The sequence below is a fragment of the Gymnoscopelus braueri genome (genome assembly GCF_963280865.1).
Source record: "Gymnoscopelus braueri genome assembly, chromosome: 11".
NCBI classification, from domain to species: domain Eukaryota; kingdom Metazoa; phylum Chordata; class Actinopteri; order Myctophiformes; family Myctophidae; genus Gymnoscopelus; species Gymnoscopelus braueri.
The window spans coordinates 12,199,308-12,219,694 of NC_137613.1; the positions used below are offsets into that span (position 1 = coordinate 12,199,308).

The 20,387-nt window shown below is 42.6% G+C and overlaps 1 protein-coding gene across 1 annotated transcript in view; it reads right to left on the reverse strand.

Annotated features, from left to right (window-relative positions):
* Positions 1–19,195, reverse strand: part of pex1 (peroxisomal biogenesis factor 1) — a gene marked incomplete at both ends in the record, with an annotated part of 35,520 nt that extends 16,325 nt beyond the window's left edge. The window contains 22 exons of the mRNA XM_080442503.1: positions 354–533; positions 1,866–2,042; positions 3,373–3,476; positions 3,872–4,014; positions 4,148–4,212; positions 4,806–4,940; positions 6,357–6,526; positions 8,450–8,648; positions 9,993–10,147; positions 10,242–10,412; positions 10,549–10,645; positions 10,769–10,901; positions 11,257–11,345; positions 13,317–13,651; positions 13,978–14,098; positions 14,682–14,801; positions 15,504–16,348; positions 16,613–16,727; positions 16,817–16,900; positions 18,020–18,169; positions 18,613–18,701; positions 19,126–19,195. Of these exons, the coding sequence (XP_080298629.1) occupies positions 354–533; positions 1,866–2,042; positions 3,373–3,476; positions 3,872–4,014; positions 4,148–4,212; positions 4,806–4,940; positions 6,357–6,526; positions 8,450–8,648; positions 9,993–10,147; positions 10,242–10,412; positions 10,549–10,645; positions 10,769–10,901; positions 11,257–11,345; positions 13,317–13,651; positions 13,978–14,098; positions 14,682–14,801; positions 15,504–16,348; positions 16,613–16,727; positions 16,817–16,900; positions 18,020–18,169; positions 18,613–18,701; positions 19,126–19,195 (3,747 nt within the window). The remainder of the gene's footprint in view (positions 1–353; positions 534–1,865; positions 2,043–3,372; positions 3,477–3,871; positions 4,015–4,147; positions 4,213–4,805; positions 4,941–6,356; positions 6,527–8,449; positions 8,649–9,992; positions 10,148–10,241; positions 10,413–10,548; positions 10,646–10,768; positions 10,902–11,256; positions 11,346–13,316; positions 13,652–13,977; positions 14,099–14,681; positions 14,802–15,503; positions 16,349–16,612; positions 16,728–16,816; positions 16,901–18,019; positions 18,170–18,612; positions 18,702–19,125) is intronic.
* Between the last annotated feature and the right edge of the window lie 1,192 nt (positions 19,196–20,387).

Below are 20,387 nucleotides of genomic sequence, written 5' to 3' on the forward strand. Positions count from 1 at the left end.
AAAAAACAAGACATTTTTGGTTCCAGCTCCAAACCAACATTTAGGGTTCTGAACAAATTGATTTTCAGTGGAAACACTCTGAACTGGTTCAAAATTAGGCGGGGGGAAAAAAACGGAACCGGTTCAACCCCGGTGGAAAAGTCCTCACTCCTGTATTGACAAACACTGCCTCCTCTGGGCTTTTTTCATGAGTATCCTCATGGCATCATTAAAAGCAACTTGCAAACTGTGCAGTAGAAGTATAAAGTACAAAAAAAACTGAAAATACTCAAGTAAAGCTCAGTACTTAAGCAAATAAACTTAGTTAATTTCCACCACAGCTCTCGGGCGGTGTTGTGCACGGTGTAACTCACATTGTCTCTCCTGTGGCTGCTCTTGATGGTTCTGATCTCCTGTAGGAGGCGCTCCATCTGCTCCTGGTTCAGCTCCTCAAAGCCCCTCTGGATGGAAGGCATGTAGGCCGGGGGGAGTCGTACCGACAACCCTGTGAGGTCCTGGCTCATGGAGTTTGGACCAGAGACGCACTGAGAGTTCTGGGGTTTTACAACAAAAGAAGTTGTCTTACAGTGCCATCTAGTGGCTTTCTGGTATACGTGTGGTGCCTCCATGTATTTTAAAGGAGATGACATTGATGATCAGTAATAGGCGCAGTGGTGGAAGAAATACTCAGTAGATTTTACTTGAGTAAAAGTATCAGTACCAATATAGATACGCTGTTAAAAGTAATACGCCTGCATTCAAAATCTTACTTGAGTAAAAGCGTAAAGGCATGGTCTGCTAAATGGCTAAATTGTGGTATTGGTATCAAAATATGCTTACAGCGCCAAAGAAAAAAAGTATTTATAAAACTTCATCGACAATAGTCAACTTAAATTTAGTTTGTGTTCACAAATGTCCTCTCACCTGTCCAGACGGCGAGGCGTTGTTGATCCCCATAAAAAAAAATCTGTGATTTTTAAAAAAAATTATATTTAATTATATGATATACTATATTTAATAAATACCCTTTGTTTTCCCGTTTTCAAAAACGTTTTTTCACAGAATCAAACGTTTTATGGTCATGATTCACCAGGACCCTGGATGGCTTGATTCTAGGCTTAAAATAATTGATATCAATATTTTTGGAAATCTCAATGGGATAAATGCATTGTCTATTTTGGAGTGGAAACAGAAAATGTCCGCCACTGCTATGCCCTCGCCTGTCACAATTATTCCATTATCACCTAATCGCAATTATTTGAGATAATCGCAATGAATTTGCATGATCGTCGTTAATCGTTTCCATGTTGAGAAAGGTTCATACATTTTGAAACATTTTCAAAAATAGTGTAAATATTATTTATTTACACTATTTTGTTACAAATCTTTAGTATAAAATATTAAACATGCTGTGTTTTCGCCACAATACAATATTCATTTTGACTATTGGTATCGTTCATCGTCAGTAATTTCTTTGTGCATTTGAGTTTTTTGTCATATCTGCCCCATGCAACTTGTGTTTAAAAGCCACACAATTAAATTGTTAATTGCAACTATTTGTATGACAATTAATCGTCAAGTACAATTCATAATGGTGACAGGCCTAAGCAGAGGTACTCAAAATATTTTTTTTATCCCAGCCATGATGATAAAATGATCATGAAAGCGACATCAGAAAGAGTTGGACATGGGATAGAAGACATAATGGTACAGTTTGTTTTTTCACAATAGACTTGTTAGTGGAGGTGGGAACACAAAATAAAATAAAGATATCTGGTGGTTCTCAAACTTTTTAATTTCAAGGACCACCATAACTCTGTGAGGGAATCGTTAAGGAACCGGAATGGTTAAAATCCATAAGGAACCCAACCCCCAGTAGTACTGACATGTGTGGTGCTGGCCGCCAGGCTGCCGTGTGCCGCCTCCAGCTGTCCGTTGTACAGCAGGGCTCTCAGGTCGGCTCCGGTGAAACGCTCCGTGGCGGCGGCCAGCTGCCCCAGGTCCACGTCATCGGCCAGGGGCAGGCCCGCGCTCAGAGCCCTGAGGATCTCCACACGATCCTCCTGAACCCGTCGCCAGAGGAAGAGACACACAGAGAGAGAGAGAAGGTTTTAAGGTGGTTATTTCGTCGACTAAATCTATGACGAAAAATGTTCGTCGACTACCTTTTTTGACTGACGAAAACTAGATAAAAACTAAATAAAAACTAAGCTACAATGACTAAAACTAAGACTAAATATATTGACAATTTCGTCAACAAATAAAAACGAGACTAAAATGTTAGTGAGGGACTAGTAGTGGAGAAGAGATCCAGTAGAACTAAAAGACAAGTAAATGTATGTTTGGTTGCGCTCGGGTGTTGTGCTCTGACAATAGCAGATCTACAAGCTGACAACGCGTCGCGCTGCGACATGTTGTGAGCTTGTAGTTCGGCTATTTTCAGCATGCAAACAAGTGTAAGATCAGCCATTACAACACCATCAAGGCACCGCCAACATACATTTTAGCCGACTAAATCAACTATGGATTTAGTCGACAATAATCTTATGATATTTAGTCGACTAAAACTAGACAAAAACTAAAACATTTCAGATGTCTAAAATATGACTAAAACTAAATCAAAATTTGCTGTCAAAATTAACACTGTTAGATCCACATCGAAGGCAGTTCATTACATTAACCACTGACTTGAACCCTAGCGTCCCTATTCTGTGGGCGAACAGTTGCCGATCTATAAGCTCACAATCTATAAACTTACAATCTACTATCTATAAGATCTATAGGCTCGCAACGCGTGTTAAGCGTCGCAAAGCGTCTTGTTGTGAACTTATTAGGCATGTAACGATTCACTCAACTCACGATATGATTCTAATCACGATACTAGGTTCACAATAAAAAATGTCATGATTTTTTCAACACAAAATACATTTCCAGACAAAATCTTTTTACATTTTTTTTTCTCTTACGCAAATCCAGTATTTTCTTCTCTTTAATTTTTTTTTACAATACTGTGTTTTCTCATATCCTATTTTAAATACAGTAGCAAATGACTTAAACTATTTTTTTATCAATTCTCATACAAAGATCCTGTATTTTCTTCTCTTTTTTTTACACGCCCTCTGCTGTTTTGCATCGCAAATCCGCAAGCTCAAAACCCGTCGCTTCGCGTCGCGTATCAAACTTCAAACAGATCTGCTACTTTAGTAGTATGATCAAGTAGGGTGTTATTTTACGAAAAAACACAGAAATTATCTGATCTGATGTCAGACAGACCAGGTCTGGGGGAGGGCAGTACTAAAGCAGTGATCAGTGAGTGTATAATGTTAAACAGACCAGGTCTGGGGGAGGGCAGTACTAAAGCAGTGATCAGTGAGTGTATAATGTTAAACAGACCAGGTCTGGGGGAGGGCAGTACAGGGACTTGTCCAGTCTACCAGGTCTCAGCAGGGCCGGGTCTATCAGGTCTGGTCGACTGCTGGCTGCGAGCACATACACACCTGATAGCAAACACACACAAAAATATTATCACACAAATTGGGTACTAACCACACCGGATAGATACTGTATGTAGATAATTATTTGGTTTGTTTTGTCTTCTTCCCTTTCTCTTATGGAAATCTTTTTTTTTTGTTATTTCTCTTATGGAAATAATGCATTAAAAAAGATGTACCCACCATTTTACACTTGTAAACCTGTGCTGTGACAATACAGTTGGTTGTGTACAGTTAGTACACTGTTTCCCAAATTGGGTCACAGACACAGTTTTATGGGTCGCAAGTAAATGTCCATTCTTTATACTTTCAGAGTTAAATGAACACTCAGGATGTTGCTAGCAGACCATGGTAAACAGTATGTGTTGCTACAGTGTGAAGTGAAGTGAAGTGTACAGTACCTTGCAGACCCTCCACCCCGTCCAGCTGTGTGAGGAGCTGGTTGACCACGCGGTCCGTCACCCCCGTGTTGTCATGACCCCTCCTGGGGGCCAGCGAGTCAAACTCATCAAAGAACAGGATGCAGGGCCTGGCTGCCTGGGCCCTGAGGGGGGGGGGGGGGACAACACCGTCACCACCACGTCACTGCTACCAGTTTACAGTTACAGGCACTAAATTAAAGCCTAGATTTAGAATAGAATGTAAAACATGTTAACTGAGCGGATTAGAGAACCGACCTTTGAAAGACGTCCCGGACTGCCTGTTCACTGGCTCCGATGTACTTGCTGAGAAGCTCAGGTCCCTGGAGGGGTAGAAAAAAAATCTGCTATTTTCTATAATACTAGCTTTTAGATCTGCTATTTTCTACTACTACTACTTTCTACTACCAAGTAGTCTGTGAGATTTTAAACAAAAGTTGTAAAAGTTGCTGTATAAAAGGCATTAAAACTATTATTTTGCATTGTACAGAGGTCTCCCTCCTCATTTGTTTTTTGCATTGGATTTCTGCCTCCTTGGGAACCCTAGTAATTTTTTGTGTGGCAAAAGAAATTTGTTAAAATTAATAAACTCTCACAGGTTTATCTACCAACATTAAACCAACTCATCGACTGGGGCAGCAGTGGCCCAAAGGTTAGAGGAGTGGTAAAATCTGGGTGGGGAAGTGAATGGCCACCACTCACCCCTCCCCCAACACTGCTGGTTTTAATGTGCGTGCGTGCGTGCGTGCGTGCGTGCGCGCGCGCGTGCATGCGTGCGCATGTGCGTGTGTGTGTGTGTGGGGAGTTGCTGAAAATGAGCGCTTTATTTACCCAGCTACTACCCTGGGTAAATAAAGAACAAAAAGAAATAAAATAAACTGTCACCAGAAGGTCCTGGTCAAGCCATATACTGTACCTTGATTGAGATGAAGTTCATGCCACTGTCTTTGGCCACGGCCCCTGCCAGCAGGGTCTTGCCCGTGCCAGGGGCTCCGTAGAGGAGCAGCCCTGAGCAATGGCGGATAGGCAGCTTGGAGAACAGGATGGGATACTGCAACGTACAGGAGACACATGCCATTTAAAGTGCACATAACCCAACATACAAAAATTATATCTTAAGGCACTATGTAACTTTCCATTGAACCCGGTGCTGAAATATGTGCTGAAATATTTACCATTGAGATAATTGAGCCTGCTTGCTCAAAATTCGTGTCAGATCCTGTGTCTAGGTGAGGCATGACCTTTGACACGATTTAAATGTATCAATAGAAGAGCAGGGAGATCAAATACAACCACCCCAATTGTATGTTATATTGTATTAACATACTCTACCATACAGATTGGATAATATTACATTTTATTCATTAAAATAGTGTTTCATAGTGCCGCTTTATTGTCATTTTAACTTACTTCAGCTACTGTAGATATATTTATTTTAGCCTTGTCAGGTGTTACATAATAGATCAAATAGATAGACAGACAGACGGATACTTTTCTTTCTTACAATAATCTATTTTAACCCATTAATACCTGGAACGCATCTGTGTCACTTTAGATTTCTTCGGCTATTCAAAAATAGCAGATATACAAGCTCATAGCGCGGCACCGAGTGCCGTGCTACGAGCTTGTAGATCTGCTATTTTTGAAAAATCATGAAAAAAAATATTTCGATTTTTTTTTCAAAAAACTGTTAGGATTTAGATTTTTTTTTAAATCGCCTCAGGTCTTAATGGGTTAACTCCTAGGAAGCCGCGAAATGAGCTTTCTAAAGTTTCACACAAAAAGAAGAAAAATCTGTTCCCAAAAAGTTTTTGTAAAGAAATATAAAACCTGGCCAAGAGGGCAGTGTGTTCTCATAAGCGTTTACTGAAATCAGACGTACGATTAAAGAAAATAGTTGATTTTTGCGAGTCATTTTCCCCTTTACATTGTACATTAAGGACACTTTTGATATCTTTGTATTTAACATTTTTATCCAACCCATTTAGACATTTTCAAGCTGGGAACACCTCTGTGTCATTTTATTTGTTGCTATATATCGTATAGCAACATTTTCTTGTTTTTATTTTCTTTTTTTTAAAGTTTGAATAAAAAACAGTTTTTCAGAACATTTGTCAGAATTTAGAGGCCGTTTTTAGAAACAGCCTCAGGTCTAAAATGGATTAAAGCAGTGATTCTCAATCCCTTTCATTTCTTTCAAAGACTCCCAGCGTGATATTAAATAATTATGGCATGGACCCCCATTTCTAATATGATTTTGAGTCTGGCCCCAATCTATACAGTAAAACCCTCAGTATCAATTTAACTCTGAGAGCTTACATAAGCTCTCAGAGTTACAGACACGTAAAAGGTACATTTGGTGCTATCAATCATTTAGCTGGGGACGCCCCTGGAACCTCTTCAAGGACCCCTGGTGGTTCCCCCACACACTCTATATCCCACATGGTTTGACCGTTGTGCAGCTGACCTTGGCAGGGAGCAGGATGGCGTCCATCAGCTGCCGTCGCACGTCTTTCAGCCCCCCCACCCTGTCCAGCCCCGCCCCGCTGGGGGGGGTGTGGAGGTCCATGGCCAACAGCGAGGGGGGCGTGAAGCCCTCCAGAGCCTGCTGGAAGTCCTCCTGAGACAGACACACACCTGAGGACGGACAGACACTGTATTAGTAGTCTCGCGTAGCCAGACAACTATTCCACAACCTCCGAACGCTATATAGAGTCTGGAACTACACCTCCTGAACGCTATATAGAGTCTGGAACTACACCTCCTGAACGCTATATAGAGTCTGGAACTACACCTCCTGAATGCTATATAGAGTCTGGAACTACACCTCCTGAACGCTATATAGAGTCTGGAACTACACCTCCTGAACGTTATATAGAGTCTGGAACTACACCTCCTGAACGCTATATAGAGTCTGGAACTACACCTCCTGAACGCTATATAGAGTCTGGAACTACACCTCCTGAACGCTATATAGAGTCTGGAACTACACCTCCTGAATGCTATATAGAGTCTGGAACTACACCTCCTGAACGCTATATAGAGTCTGGAACTACACCTCCTGAACGCTATATAGAGTCTGGAACTACACCTCCTGAATGCCGAAACTGGCACTTCAGTTCACAAAAATATATTTTAAAATATCTTTACATTTTATTTTTTAATTTCCAGTTCTGCTAAGCATCAAGCTGTATATACTTAGATGATTTTGATTTATATTAGGATAAATTGGCGCGACTGTAAAGACGAAACGGAAGTGGGGAGGAGGCTTAACATCCGCTTTATATTTTAATCATGATCAGAGGCAACAGTGTGGACTACTGTATTAGTGACGCTAGTGATATATACTGTAGATGATATGGCCCTTTAATAATAATAATAATAATAATAATAAACTTTATTTGTATAGCACCTTTCATGACATGAAATGCAGCTCAAAGTGCTTTACAGAGCAAGAATACAATTACAGTTAGAACCAATTTAACAATAAAGCAAACAAAAATAAAATAAAATAAAATAAAAGCAAAGGCTCGTTCTCAGTGTACAATTGCAGATAATAAAATTTTTTAACCACTTAAACCCTACAGTATTCAGTTTAGCCCCCCGGGGGGCCTTAACTGTACTACCAGAAGTAGTATGTGGATGTGACGTCCTCGCAAAACACGTCACATCCGTTCATCCTAGGGCATTCACAGAATAGTCGAATATTCGAATATTCGAATATCAAACCGACTATTCGACTATCAAACCACTATTCGACTATTCGAAAAAAAAAAGAAAAGAAAAAAAAAAGCATTTTTTTTTTTTTTTTTTTAGATTTTTTTTTTTTAGCTGTGAGCTCTGGTGTGACGTCAACTCGCATTCCTTGAGTCGAGTCATCAATGTAATTGAAAAAAAAAAAAAAAAAAAAAAAAAAAAATTTTTAATTTTTTATAATCAAACCGAATAATCGACTATTCGAATACTTTTGGGTCGAATAATTCGAATACCATAAATCACTATTCGTTAATGCCCTAGTTCATCCCAACGATGGGATTTTCAGAAAAACAGCTGTAACTCATTTTTTTTTTTTTGCATTGAAAACCACCCGTTTTCAACGGGGCGTAGCCCCAAAATGGCGGATCGCGGTTGGAATGTTGTCGTTCCTATGGATACACAGATATCTCCGCCAACCCACGGGGGGTTTTTTTTTTTTGGGACACAAATGTCACGTCCACAGCGTTTCAAATATGATCGGATTGAGGTAATTACGCTGGCAAGGGGATAGAAAACTATGTTTAATATCTTGGCAATCAATGTGTTAAAACCAAATCTCTCCCCCAAATAGCCGTGAAACCATGAAACGTCTGTCTTCTTGAACAGACCATATAGAAACGTTACCATGTTTGAATTACATCTCCTTACCAGAAGCTCAATCCTGGACAGCCTTAATTATTCAAGCCATATTTAATACTTTATTGTACGACAGTGTAATGCAAAAGTGATGATAGATACTGGATGTAATAATGCTCAAAATAGGGCCACCAGGCTGAAAGTGAACATTAAAATGTGTTAATGTACAGTAGTACGGTGGTTGGTTACCGTGTCCAGTGCGTACAACACTGGCGTGCACGCTCCTCTCTAGCAGCAGAGCCAGGTCACGGGGCACGTAACCCTCCGTCTCCTTGGAGACCATCCCCAGGTCCAGAGTGCGTAGGGTCTCCTCTGATAGGCCGGTCCTCCTGAGGATCAGACAGCGCAGGATCTCTGCTCTCTGCGTCTGAGGGAAGACGTACAGTATAACGCTGTTGTCGGGCAGAAACCTCTTATCTCCATATTTTAACTTTTTGTGTTTTTTCTAATTAACTAACTAGTTAGTTAGTTAATTAGTATTATATTTACAGTATATATCAACTGGTGTCTTTATTCATGCAATTCTCTTTAAATTGTGTGTAGGGCTGCTACTATCAATTATTCTCTCTCTCAATTATTGTATTGATCACTTTTCATAAAATGATCGAAAATCATATTTTGGTTTATTTTGTAGATATCAATGATTGACACGTACACATGTGTATGTTTTATAATAGAATACATTGACTAGTCTGACTAACAACTTAAGGCCAATTTTGTTCTTTGTTGCACAACAGTGTCGCATAGAAATTGCAGAAATCGTCAATATTATGGCCAGATTTGTTCCCTTTAGAATAAATCACTTTTATTACAAAAACATTTTAATAAATTACATCAGTTCAATAAACTGTAGTACCCCTAATTGTGTGTGTGTGTGTGTGTGTGTGTGTGTGTGTGTGTGTGTGTGTGTGTGTGTGTGTGTGTGTGTGTGTACATGTGTCACATGGAAATTGGCATTCCAGGGAAATTGAAAGAGGAGCGCTCGCTTTTAGGCGCGGGGCTTAGGCGCGAGAAGGGGCTTTTAGAGACAGGGTTTTTTACGCGAGGCTTGCAAGGAGGAGGAGGAGGCGCGAGGCGGGGCTTTGATACGAGGCGGCGCGAGGAGGAGGAGGAGGGGGAGGAGACGCGAAGCGGGGATTTGATAAGAGGCGGCGCGAGTAGGAGGAGGAGGAGGAGGCGCGAGGCGGGGCTTTGATGCGAGGCCGACCTGGCTTTTGTTGTTCCCCCCCTCATAGCAACCAGGAAGCTACGCTAGGGGAACGCTGAACACGCGTTCACACGCACACGTGATAATAGTTATTGTCCATGACGGAGGCGCGCCGACTCAGCAGAGCTTGAGGCCGAGGAGGCGCGCGGCGCGAGTGCCCGCGCCGACCGGCCGAAGGTCTGCTAGTCGAATCAGCGCCGTCCGAGTTGTGAACCGATAGGGGGAGAATAGATCTTTTCATGGGTTACAGTCTATGGTTACTATCCAGTGTCCACGACGACACACATGTGTGTGTGCGTGTGTGCGTGTGCATGTGTGCGCATGCACACACGCACACGCGTGCGCACACATGCACACGCACACACGCATGTGCATGCGTGTGCCTTGCATTCATTGCCCGCTAGTGTTGGTTATACAGAATTGCCTGGGTGGGTGGTAAAAACAAGCGCTCCTTTTTCAATTTCCCTGGAATGCCAATTTCCCTGTAACATATATACTGTGTACCTGGTCAGGGGGTTGTATGTGGAGGAAGCCCTGGATGAAGTGGGAGCCCTGCACCTGGGTCAGGGAGCGGTGCAGAGAGTGTTCACTGTGGCTGGAGAGGAGCAGACACACCAGGCTGGAGCGCTGCACCAACTCATCCACTATGTCCATGAGACCTGGACACACACACACGTTTGTATTACCGTAATACATTTGTGAGGACATCAACATTTTATTACGCTTGTAAAATGTATAAAAGTGTTGTTTTACTCTGTGCGATGTGTTTCCGTAGGAGCGCCTCGGGGCCGTGCTCGTGCTCCGGCGAGGTGGGCGCCCCCGTCACGTGATCCAGGTCGTCCAGTAGGACCACCGAGGGCTGCCTCCACACCGCCTGCTCAAAAACCTCCTCCAGAGTCTGCCTCACCGTCTCCGCCCTTTTCCCTGGAAAATAAATACCGTTTGATTGACATGAAAAATGAAAAACAATGTTCGCAATTATTTGTGCGACAATTAATCATCAACTTAAATGTTGTAATTGTGACAGCCATAGCGAGCGTGTGCGTGTGTATCCTCCTACCTTTGAGCTTTTTGCAGTCCACCACCTCCACATGTGCGTCCAGGTCTTCCCCAGCCCTCCTGCACAAGGCTTTAGCCAGAGCGCTCTTCCCACTGCCCTGTAGAAGAAGACAACCAACATAACACCATGTGTACCGTATGTTAGCCCAGTGCTAACCATGCCAGCTAAAGGACAATCTCTTGTCAATCTCTCGGGATGGGGGGGGGGGTTTAAAGGTTACCTTGGCTCCGGTGACGAGCAGCGCCCCGCCCCGGAGACCCCGCCCCGTGGACACCAGCTCTCGGGAGAGAGGACCGGCCTGGAGGCTGTAGTAGATGAACTCAAACCCAGTGGTGATCAGGTCCTTCATCCCACTGGGGTCGGAGACAATTTACAATTTAGCAGATGCTCCTATGCAAAGTGACTTACATTTTTGTATGGGGTAGGGTTGAATGTGTTTACAGAAATAAATATATAGATATATTATACCACATATATATAAGTATACCACATGGGAACTCATTTTTACAAATCAGATTTGAACCACATTCCTAGGTGGTTTTAAATGCAATTAAAGTCCAAATTAAATTTCCAAAGTCTCAGACTGTACACCTGACACTGATTTACACTTCCATATCATGTATTTCACAAACAAATGGGGCTGGCCTGCTGTCTGAAACAAAGCCACAGAGCTCGTACTGTAAAAGCAATAAATAGCACCAGACGTACCCGAGAGCACTCTGACAGGGAAGATCTGAATGGAATGCGTCGCCCGGGGATTTCACTGCTGGTGGTGTGTTGACCGGCTGTCTGTCTACCTGGATGTGACCAATAACACAACTGTGTTATTTCAGAACAGACTTAAACAAAATTCACTTTCACCTATTGCCTTTAAAATGTCTATCCAGAGGTTCTCAAACTATGGGTCGGGACCCCAAGTGGGTTTGAGGGAAGGTGACGGTGGGGTCGCACATTGACAACTGAAAAAAGACAAAATGTATCCTTCCTATCAAGTCTGTTTTTATTGATTTGAATACACTCTTTTATTTAAATGAAGGTTCTGGCAGAAACACTTGTATGTAGCTTTTAAACTATGTTGATGAGACACAAAGCATGAATCACAACATAGTGAATGTATTTTCTAATAAATATTCAATGTATCGGTTTACCAGTGTTTATTTTGTTGACTAAAAGACTAAAATACAAAGATTTTGATATTTAGTCGACTGAGACTAAACCATTTCAGATGACTAAAACAGGACTAAATGGTGTGTTATTCAAAAGACTAAATCAGAATTTGCTGTCAAAATGAACATTGCGGTATACTTTATTTAAAGGAGCTACACCATGAATTAAAAAAAAATATTTGATATTTAATATCATATGGTGTATGTCCCTCAAACCTTTTTCAAAAGGTTTGAGCCTAAATCATCACTCAGATATACTCATCCCAAGTCAATTGTCTCTGGCTTATACAGCGCTTTCAGCTGCAATACCAAAACGTCCTCTTGGGCAGGGGGGGGCTACTGAGCAATTCTGTCTGTTAATACAAAAAAAAAATTAAAATAAATATTAAAAAAAATTAAGAAAAATTTTTATGCAGAAGAATTCTGCATAAAAAGAAGCATCTAAGAAAAATACAAAATCGAAAAAAAAACACTTTGAACATTTTTGAACAATTCCACCAAGTGTTTGAGGTGCCTGTTTCACCCACTTCCGGGGGGCGGAGCCAAAATCCGAGCCAGAAGTATTTGTTTGTAGACCCCCACTTAGGGGGGGTAGAAAAAGTTTCGGAGCGATTCGGGCACTTTTCATTTAACATTGGGTTTGCCATCAATAATGTTTGTGACATCATAAACATTTCCATTCTGAGATCGCCTGTTCAGACACGCCCATTCTGGAAATCCATGAAATGAGAAGGAATGACTGAATTAAAAAAAAAAACATTTTTTTGGGTACAAGAGACACTGGGGACCCCAAAAAATACAAAAAAACAAGAAAAAAGTGATTTTCATGGTGTAGACCCTTTAAGCTTTATTTCAACTTTCAAAAAAGCAAGGTGTAATGCACACCGGATCAGCTCAGAGACGGGTGCGTAGGCAGGGATCAGACGTATAGAATACAATAAAATGACCTGCACACCGTCTACACACTAAGCACAATAAGGACAACTTTATTTAGGCAAGCTAGACCTTCTTCAGGCATCTGGTGTCTTTGAGATGCCTGAAGAAGGTCTATTGACCGAAACGTTGCCTAAATAAAGTTGTCCTTATCGTGCAAGTGTACAGTAGACGGTGTGCGGATCATTTTATTGTATTCTAACTTTGAAACTGAAAAATGTACCCCCATAAAATGGGATCCTCCTGGTATAAAAAAAAGGTTTTGAGAACCCCTGGACTATACTGTACGTACAGCAGTGTTGACAGCAAATTTAGATTTAGTTTCAGTCACAGTCTTTTGAATAAAATTCCATTTAGTTTTAGTTATATTTTAGTCATCTGAAATGTTTTAATTTTTGTCTAGTTTAATAGCCGATCTACTGTACAAGCTCGCAGCGCGGCGCGTTGTGAGCTTGTAGATCTGCTATTTTCAGAGCGCAACATATATTTAGTCAATATATTAAGTATTTAGTTTTTATTTAGTTTTCGTCAATGAAAAAAAGGAAGTCGACGAACATTTTTCGTCATAGTTTTAGTCAACAAAATCAACACTGAAGTACAGTAATGTGAATGCTGAAGAAACGGTGACAAAGATTATAAATGTGACTAATCTGACAGCATGAACAGTACCTGTATGGCTGCCTTGCGTAGGACAGTAGGAGGTAATAGAAACAGTATGAACAGTACCTGTATGGCTGCCTTGCGTAGGACAGTAGGAGCTAATAGAAACAGTATGAACAGTACCTGTATGGCTGCCTTGCGTAGCACAGTAGGAGCTAACAGAAACAGTATGAACAGTACCTGTATGGCTGCCTTGCGTAGGACAGTAGGAGCTAATAGAAACAGTATGAACAGTACCTGTATGGCTGCCTTGCGTAGGACAGTAGGAGCGAGCAGAAACAGCTGGTCGGGTGGATCGCTCTCTGGCTCTGGCTTAAGCACAGTCAACGCAAGCTCCAGCTTAGCTAAAAAATAGTCACAAGAATTTTTTTAAGATATATTTGTGGGGCTTTTCTGCCTTTATTGATAGTACAAAGTAGAGAGTGACAGGAAACCGAGAGAGAGAAACACGCAGAAAAGGACGTTGGGCTCAGGACGTCAAACCTGCGACTTGCTGTCAGGCTGCATTAGAGCCAATATGTGGTATGCGCCCTAACCACTAGGCCAGCGGCGCCCCTGTTCACGATTTACTGTATGTACCACTATGTGGTATGTACAGTAAATGTCATGGTTGTTGATTTTCCAAACTCCAGGAGTAGTAACTTATCAGTATGATGAATTATCCACTCACCTTCATTTCCGTGTAGAGGGATGACGCTGCAGCGTGTGGTCAGACAGGCCAGCGGTTGGTGGCTCTGTGTGTGCAGCCAATCCAAGAAGGCGGTCTGGATGTCCTCGTCACTCTCGTCTGGCTGTGACTACAACAACAAGACATGGTGACAAAAGCTCTCAAAGCATCCGATGGCAATGAGCTTTTATCTGCTGCTGCCCAGCTTGGCAAACAATTTTACACTATACACACCAAGTAGATGAAATGACTGAGTGAGCCATCATTGGAACTGCACACTCACGACTGAAAATGTTTGACCTAACGTGCCACACACTAGCCCTATTTCCTAAATAATATGTAAAATTATGTTTTAGTAATATTGCTCCTTGCTGTCAACCCGGTGAATAAATCACAGATTGAGGCTTTAACATTTGCTTTAATATGAAATATCAGACACTATTATTAAGATTTTATGGAAGATGCTTCTCAACATACAGCTAGTTTGACTACTTCAAATGCTCCAATCTTAATGATAACCGAAAATAGCCTATCTACAAGCTCTCAATGCGTCGCAGACGCATTGAGAGCTTGCAGATCGGCTATTTTTGCTGCGCAACATCCATAGAAGACATGCTGCTGGCTTCTAAGGAATCCAAATGACTGAAATCAGTCGTGGCGACTGAGAACTTTAATCCATGTTTGTCATGAGAGGATCTGGAACTCACCGCTGGCTTTAAGGGCTGTAGGCGAATACTCAAGGCCACTTTACAGGTGGTCTCAACGGGCTTGATCCTCACCGTGGAGTGGGAGCTGATGTTCAGTTGTGTCGTCAAGTGCTCCGGCATCTAAAAAAACATGTTTCTTGTAAGATTGAACTACTGGGAAAGAGCCACGTTACCCCACTTTCAATATGCCGGACGCTATTTTGGTCATGTTATTATTATTGTAGGCGATGACTTTCCAAAAATGACTTTCAAAAATAGCAAAAAATAGCAGATCTACAAGCTCTCAACACGCCACACCACGACACACACGTTGTGTCCTTGTAAATTGGATATTTTCACTATTTATCACATGACAAATTATATATGGCTTAAGTGGTTACAGTCAGCATATTCATAGTTCACATGCAAGTATGCCTTCCGTCACCTGCATAGGCCTGTCACAATTATTACATACTCACAATTATTTTTTGAATAATCCTCATAATCATTTTCATGTTAAAATAATGTTCATATATTTTCCAAAACATCAAAGAAATAGTGGAAATAGCAGAGCTTGTAGATCGGCTATTTCCACTATTAATGTTTATTTTTAAGTATAAAGTAATTAAATATGTGTTATTTGTCATATCTGCCATGTGAAACTTTTGTTTATGAAGGCTAAAAGCCAAACAGAAATGTTTATTTGTATTCATAATGTTCCAATAATGTTCAACAACAGAAACACAATTAAATGGTTAATCGTAATTATTTGAGTGACAATTAATCATCAAGTAAAATGTCAGTCGGGACAGCCCTACTACACCTGCGGTTTGCCACACTCACCCACACTCTTCCACAGTGGATCTCCCCCATGTCAGGGTATCTCTGCAGGCCTCCTCCTAGCTGCTCCATGTGGTGACACACCACCCGGACCACCACGGTCTCCTCCTCATCCTCCTCCTTCTCCTCCTCCTCTCCCACCCTACCTGCACCTGCGGGATCCTTGGAGGAGGCACTCGCAACAACCTTCTTTTTCTCCGTGATCCGCTTAACCCTCTCCCTCCCTTCTTTGGGAGAGAGGACCCTGGAGAGCAGGCCGTAGGTCACCACCGCGGAGGAGCGGCGGCCTCCTCCTCCGGGCGTCCCGTCCTCCGTGCCCCGCCACCAGGGGAACAGATGAACCACCCCGGCCGCCGCCGCGCCGCCGCCGTGGGGGCTTATGGTGCAGACGTAGCCGGGAGGGGCGCGGCACACCCTGTACATGGAGTCACTGACGAGGGCCGGGATGGCAGGGACGGGGGGAGGAAGGTCCCTGACGGGGTAGCTGCCCGTTAGCATGTAACGCATCAGGCTCTGTAGGTCAGCTATGCCGCCCACTGCCCACTGGTGGTTAGGAGGGGTAGAGGACGAGGCACTAATGGAAGAGTTAGAACTGTGTCCCTGATGATGATCGCTGGTTTGGAATGACGTCGCCGTCGACGGGCCGGAGGGGAAGTCGAGGTTGGACCGGCGTCCGTGAGGAGGAGGAGGAGGAGGAGGAGGAGGAGGAGGAGGAGGAGGCTGCTGGCCCCCCTGAGCGGCTGGGAGAGGAGGGGGGCCACTCCCCCCTCCCGCGCGGATCTTTGGAGAGACCATGAGCTCTGTGAACTGCTCCAGGTGGCCGTAGGGTACGGATGGCGAGAGAGATGCTACAGGGGGTGTTAGGAGAGAAAAAGAGTATATTTATGTGCCATGCATGAATGTCGTTCCGACTGTATCGTCACTGACGGGCAGAAACCTCTTATATCCATATTTTAACTTTGTGTTTTTTCGTAAATGATCGCCCTACTTGATCATACTGCAGCATCATGCAAAAGCTTCGAAAGTAGCAGATCTACAGTACAAACTCGAAACGCGGCGCGAAGCAACGTGTTTTGAACTGTATGCTGGTCCACCCACAAAGTAATACTGACCTATCCTGATGTAGATGACAGTGCGATGGTCCACCCATACGGGGAACACAGCGTCCTGGAACACCACTCTGATCTGGTCCAACAGCTGCTGCTCCAGAGCTGCACTGTGGAGCTCCTGGGTTACAAATGTACATTAGGGCTGGGCATTTGGGCAATATATCAATATTATATCAATATTATATTTTCATGGATTAAACTGCTTACCAAGATCTCCCAGTCATCAGAAGACACAGGCTCCACGAACACCTGATGCACCGATGAGACTTGATGACATGGCCTCAGGAAGCCCTGGAGGTAATCATCAGAATTATCACCAAATTCAATACAGACAACCGTCTCCTCCTGGTCAAATTATTATAATAAATTTGTGTTTCTCAACGGGGAGGGCCGGTACTGCCCCCTAGAACAGTGGTTCTCAAACTTTGTCATGTCAAGGACCCCCAAATTGACATTTATTAGCCCGCGGCCCCCCATTTGAAAAGATAAGCCAGGGACCCCCATAAGAGAAGATTCTTACGGCTCTAGCTGTAAATGTTTTTATTTCAAGGACCCCCAGTTTGACATGCATTAGGCTACGGACCCCTATTTAATGGCATTTCTATCCCTGGGACCCCATTTTATATTGTACAATCAATGTTAATTTAACTCTGAGAGTGTACAAATGGTTCCATTTGTACACTCTCAGAGTTACAGACCCATAAGGGTCCACTTGGTTCCTATCCATCATTTAGCTGGGGACCCCCTGGAACCCCCTCAAGTACCCCTGGGGGTCCCCGGACCCCACTTTGAGAAACAATGCCCTAGAACACCGGGAGGTGCTGGAAGCTATATTCCTGAAAGGCGGGCACTGAGGTGCTGTTGGGGGGGCTTAAGGGACCTTGATATTGGGGGGTGCTGGCCCAAATAGTTTGAGAACCACTGAACTAAACTAATGTTTAGAACATGTCCTACGTAAAGTGTGACCTGCCTGTACATATACTGTACATGATTACAGCTGTGCTTCACGCATTAAAACCACTTTAGCCCTATTTTCAGATTTTCACGCCACTTCAGAATGACTCAGACATAACCACAAACAAACCTGATACGCCCATATATAGGCAGGACCACGACCACGTCAGTATGACTCAGAGACATAACCATAAACCTTTATCTTCCTCCTGGGAAGTCATTTAATCACATTCGAACAGTCCTGTTTAATGTCAAATCTGTTATTTGGCATTCAGCGAGATGTTGTCTGAATCATATAAGCAATACAATAATAAACAAACATACATTTCCAGAGCAGGAGCTTACATTTTAACTGTGTGTGTGTGGGGGGGGGCAGTAAGGGACCCGCTGGCCTGAAAGAAGGTTAAGTGAGAAGAACCACTGAATTAAATGAATTTAAATACTTGACCACCCAACCTGCTCTCCATCTTTCAGCCCCAGCTTCTGTCCCAGGTGGCGACACAGTGCCACCTTGTGGTCCTCACCACAGGAGGAGGAGTTTCCACTTCGAGTCCAACCGAGGAAGACAGGAGAGCCATGGTCCCAGGACAACTCCACAGCCTGCTTCTGTTCATTTCAATGAGCTCTTTAGTTTAGATCATTGTACTTTAAAATAACTTCATATACGTTGTATAGGTAGATATGTATGGTGGCCATGTCTTGAGTACTGTACAAAAACAACAGTATAAGAAGTATTGTCACACACTGTCATTTATATGAATGTATTTTCCAAACGGTGGCGACCACCACCACACCAAATGAAACTTTTCACAAATTAATCACCATACGTACGTAGCCCTGGTCCAGAGCGTTAGAGAGAACTCACTAACGCTCTGGACCAGGGCTACGATCGCCCCCCCCTGATCGTCCCCCTGATGATCGCACCGAGTGCCGCGCTATGAGCTTGTAGATCTGCTATTTAACAAATTTGAGACAGCGGCCCATAAAAAAGAAAAAACATCATTTTGGGGGTCCTTGACATGAAAGAGTTTGAGAACCACTGGTGTTACAGTACCTTGCAGACCCTCCACCCCGTCCAGCTGTGTGAGGAGCTGGTTGACCACGCGGTCCGTCACCCGGCCCCGTGTTGTGGGGGGCACTAAAATAAAGCCTTGTTTGATTGAATACTTTATTATTCAGAAATGTAAACAGCACGTGGTACAGTCAGACATTAAAGCTAAAAGGATATGTCCTGGGGACTTGCTTCCATTGTGGTCCTATGTATTCAATTCATCAACATAGCCTAGCATCCAAAATTAGCACAATAATACATGTCATCAACAAATACAAAAGAGATGGAAAATGTCATTTACCTCCCCTTATGGTCTCCTGATAGATGTTTTTTCCAGGCCAGTTTATGAAAGAAACCAGTGTTACACATCCTTTAATGGATGGTGTTTCAGGACATTCCACATGTTGGTGGCAGAGCAGTGGAATGAGAACTTTGCCATGTTTGTTCTAAGTGTGGGTGCTACCAGATCATGGTGGTTCCCTCTAGTGGTGTGGCTGTGGGAGTCACTAACTTTGGAGAAGTGTAACTTCAACAGGTATGAGGGTATTGATGGAAATGTCTCTTTGTCTATCTGAACCCATTAAGACCGGGAACACATCTGTGTAACCATTTAAACCATTATTTTATACTTTGGCTATTAAAAAGATTTTTCAAAAATAGCAGATCTACAAGCTCATAGCGCGGCACCGAGTGCCGCGCTATGAGCTTGTAGATCTGCTATTTTTGAAAAATCTTGAACATTTGTGCAAATCTTTGAATATATATATTTCTAAAACGATTTTTAAAAACTGAAATCTTTGCTTCTGGAGATCCCTGGCACAAAACATTTTCATATGGGGGTCTGCGGACAAATACATATAATTTTGGGGGTCTTTCACGAGAAAAAGTTTGAGCACCACTGATATAGCAACATATGTTTTTCAGAAAACTGTTAAGCTCCTTACACACCGGGGCGATTTTTTCATGCAAATAATACTTATTTTTTTGTACTTTACCTTGTAAGGACCTGAACGGGGGTGAAACCTTTCAAAAATATTCCAAGGGCTCTGAGCTCATATGAGCGTCATGCCATACATACATGGTTTATACAGTAGCTTAAATTCTTAATACATATTGGCTATTACAGTGTAAAGTATGCCGTTTGTTAACATAAATAATGATTATTAATATATTAAAGCTTGTAACTTTCCTCTTCTACCCCGGATTTGAACCCGGTTTCCTGCGCAAGTGCTCATATTTTTTACCATTGAGCTAATAGAGCCTGCCTGTTTGACACAATCTAAATGCCTCAATAGAAGAGCAGGGAGATCAATTGTATAAGTTATATTGTATTAACATACTCTACCATACAGATTGGACAAAATTACATTTTATTCATTAAAATAAGTTTAATTTCATTTAGTCCCCACTCCTTTGGGGTATCAAGTGAGACAGCCTCTCTACCCACTCAGCTATGGCCACGTCATACATTTATACATTAATACATTGGTTCCCAAACTGGGGGGTCGCCAGATGATTTGGGGGGGTCCCCAGATGATTAGCTTAATGTGCAACGTTGTCTTCTCACTCAGCAGTAAACAATGCTTGCAAAATGTGTAATCTCCGCACATTTCTACAAGCAACGCCTCCCATTGCAAGGTGTTGTGAGCTTGTACTTCGGCTATTTTCACAATATTTATCTGTGGAACCGAGTCAAAATGGTATATGCCTCAACTCCTATAATTCCAAGTGCTTGTCAGGGTGGGGGGTACCCAGTTCAAGTATGATTATTTT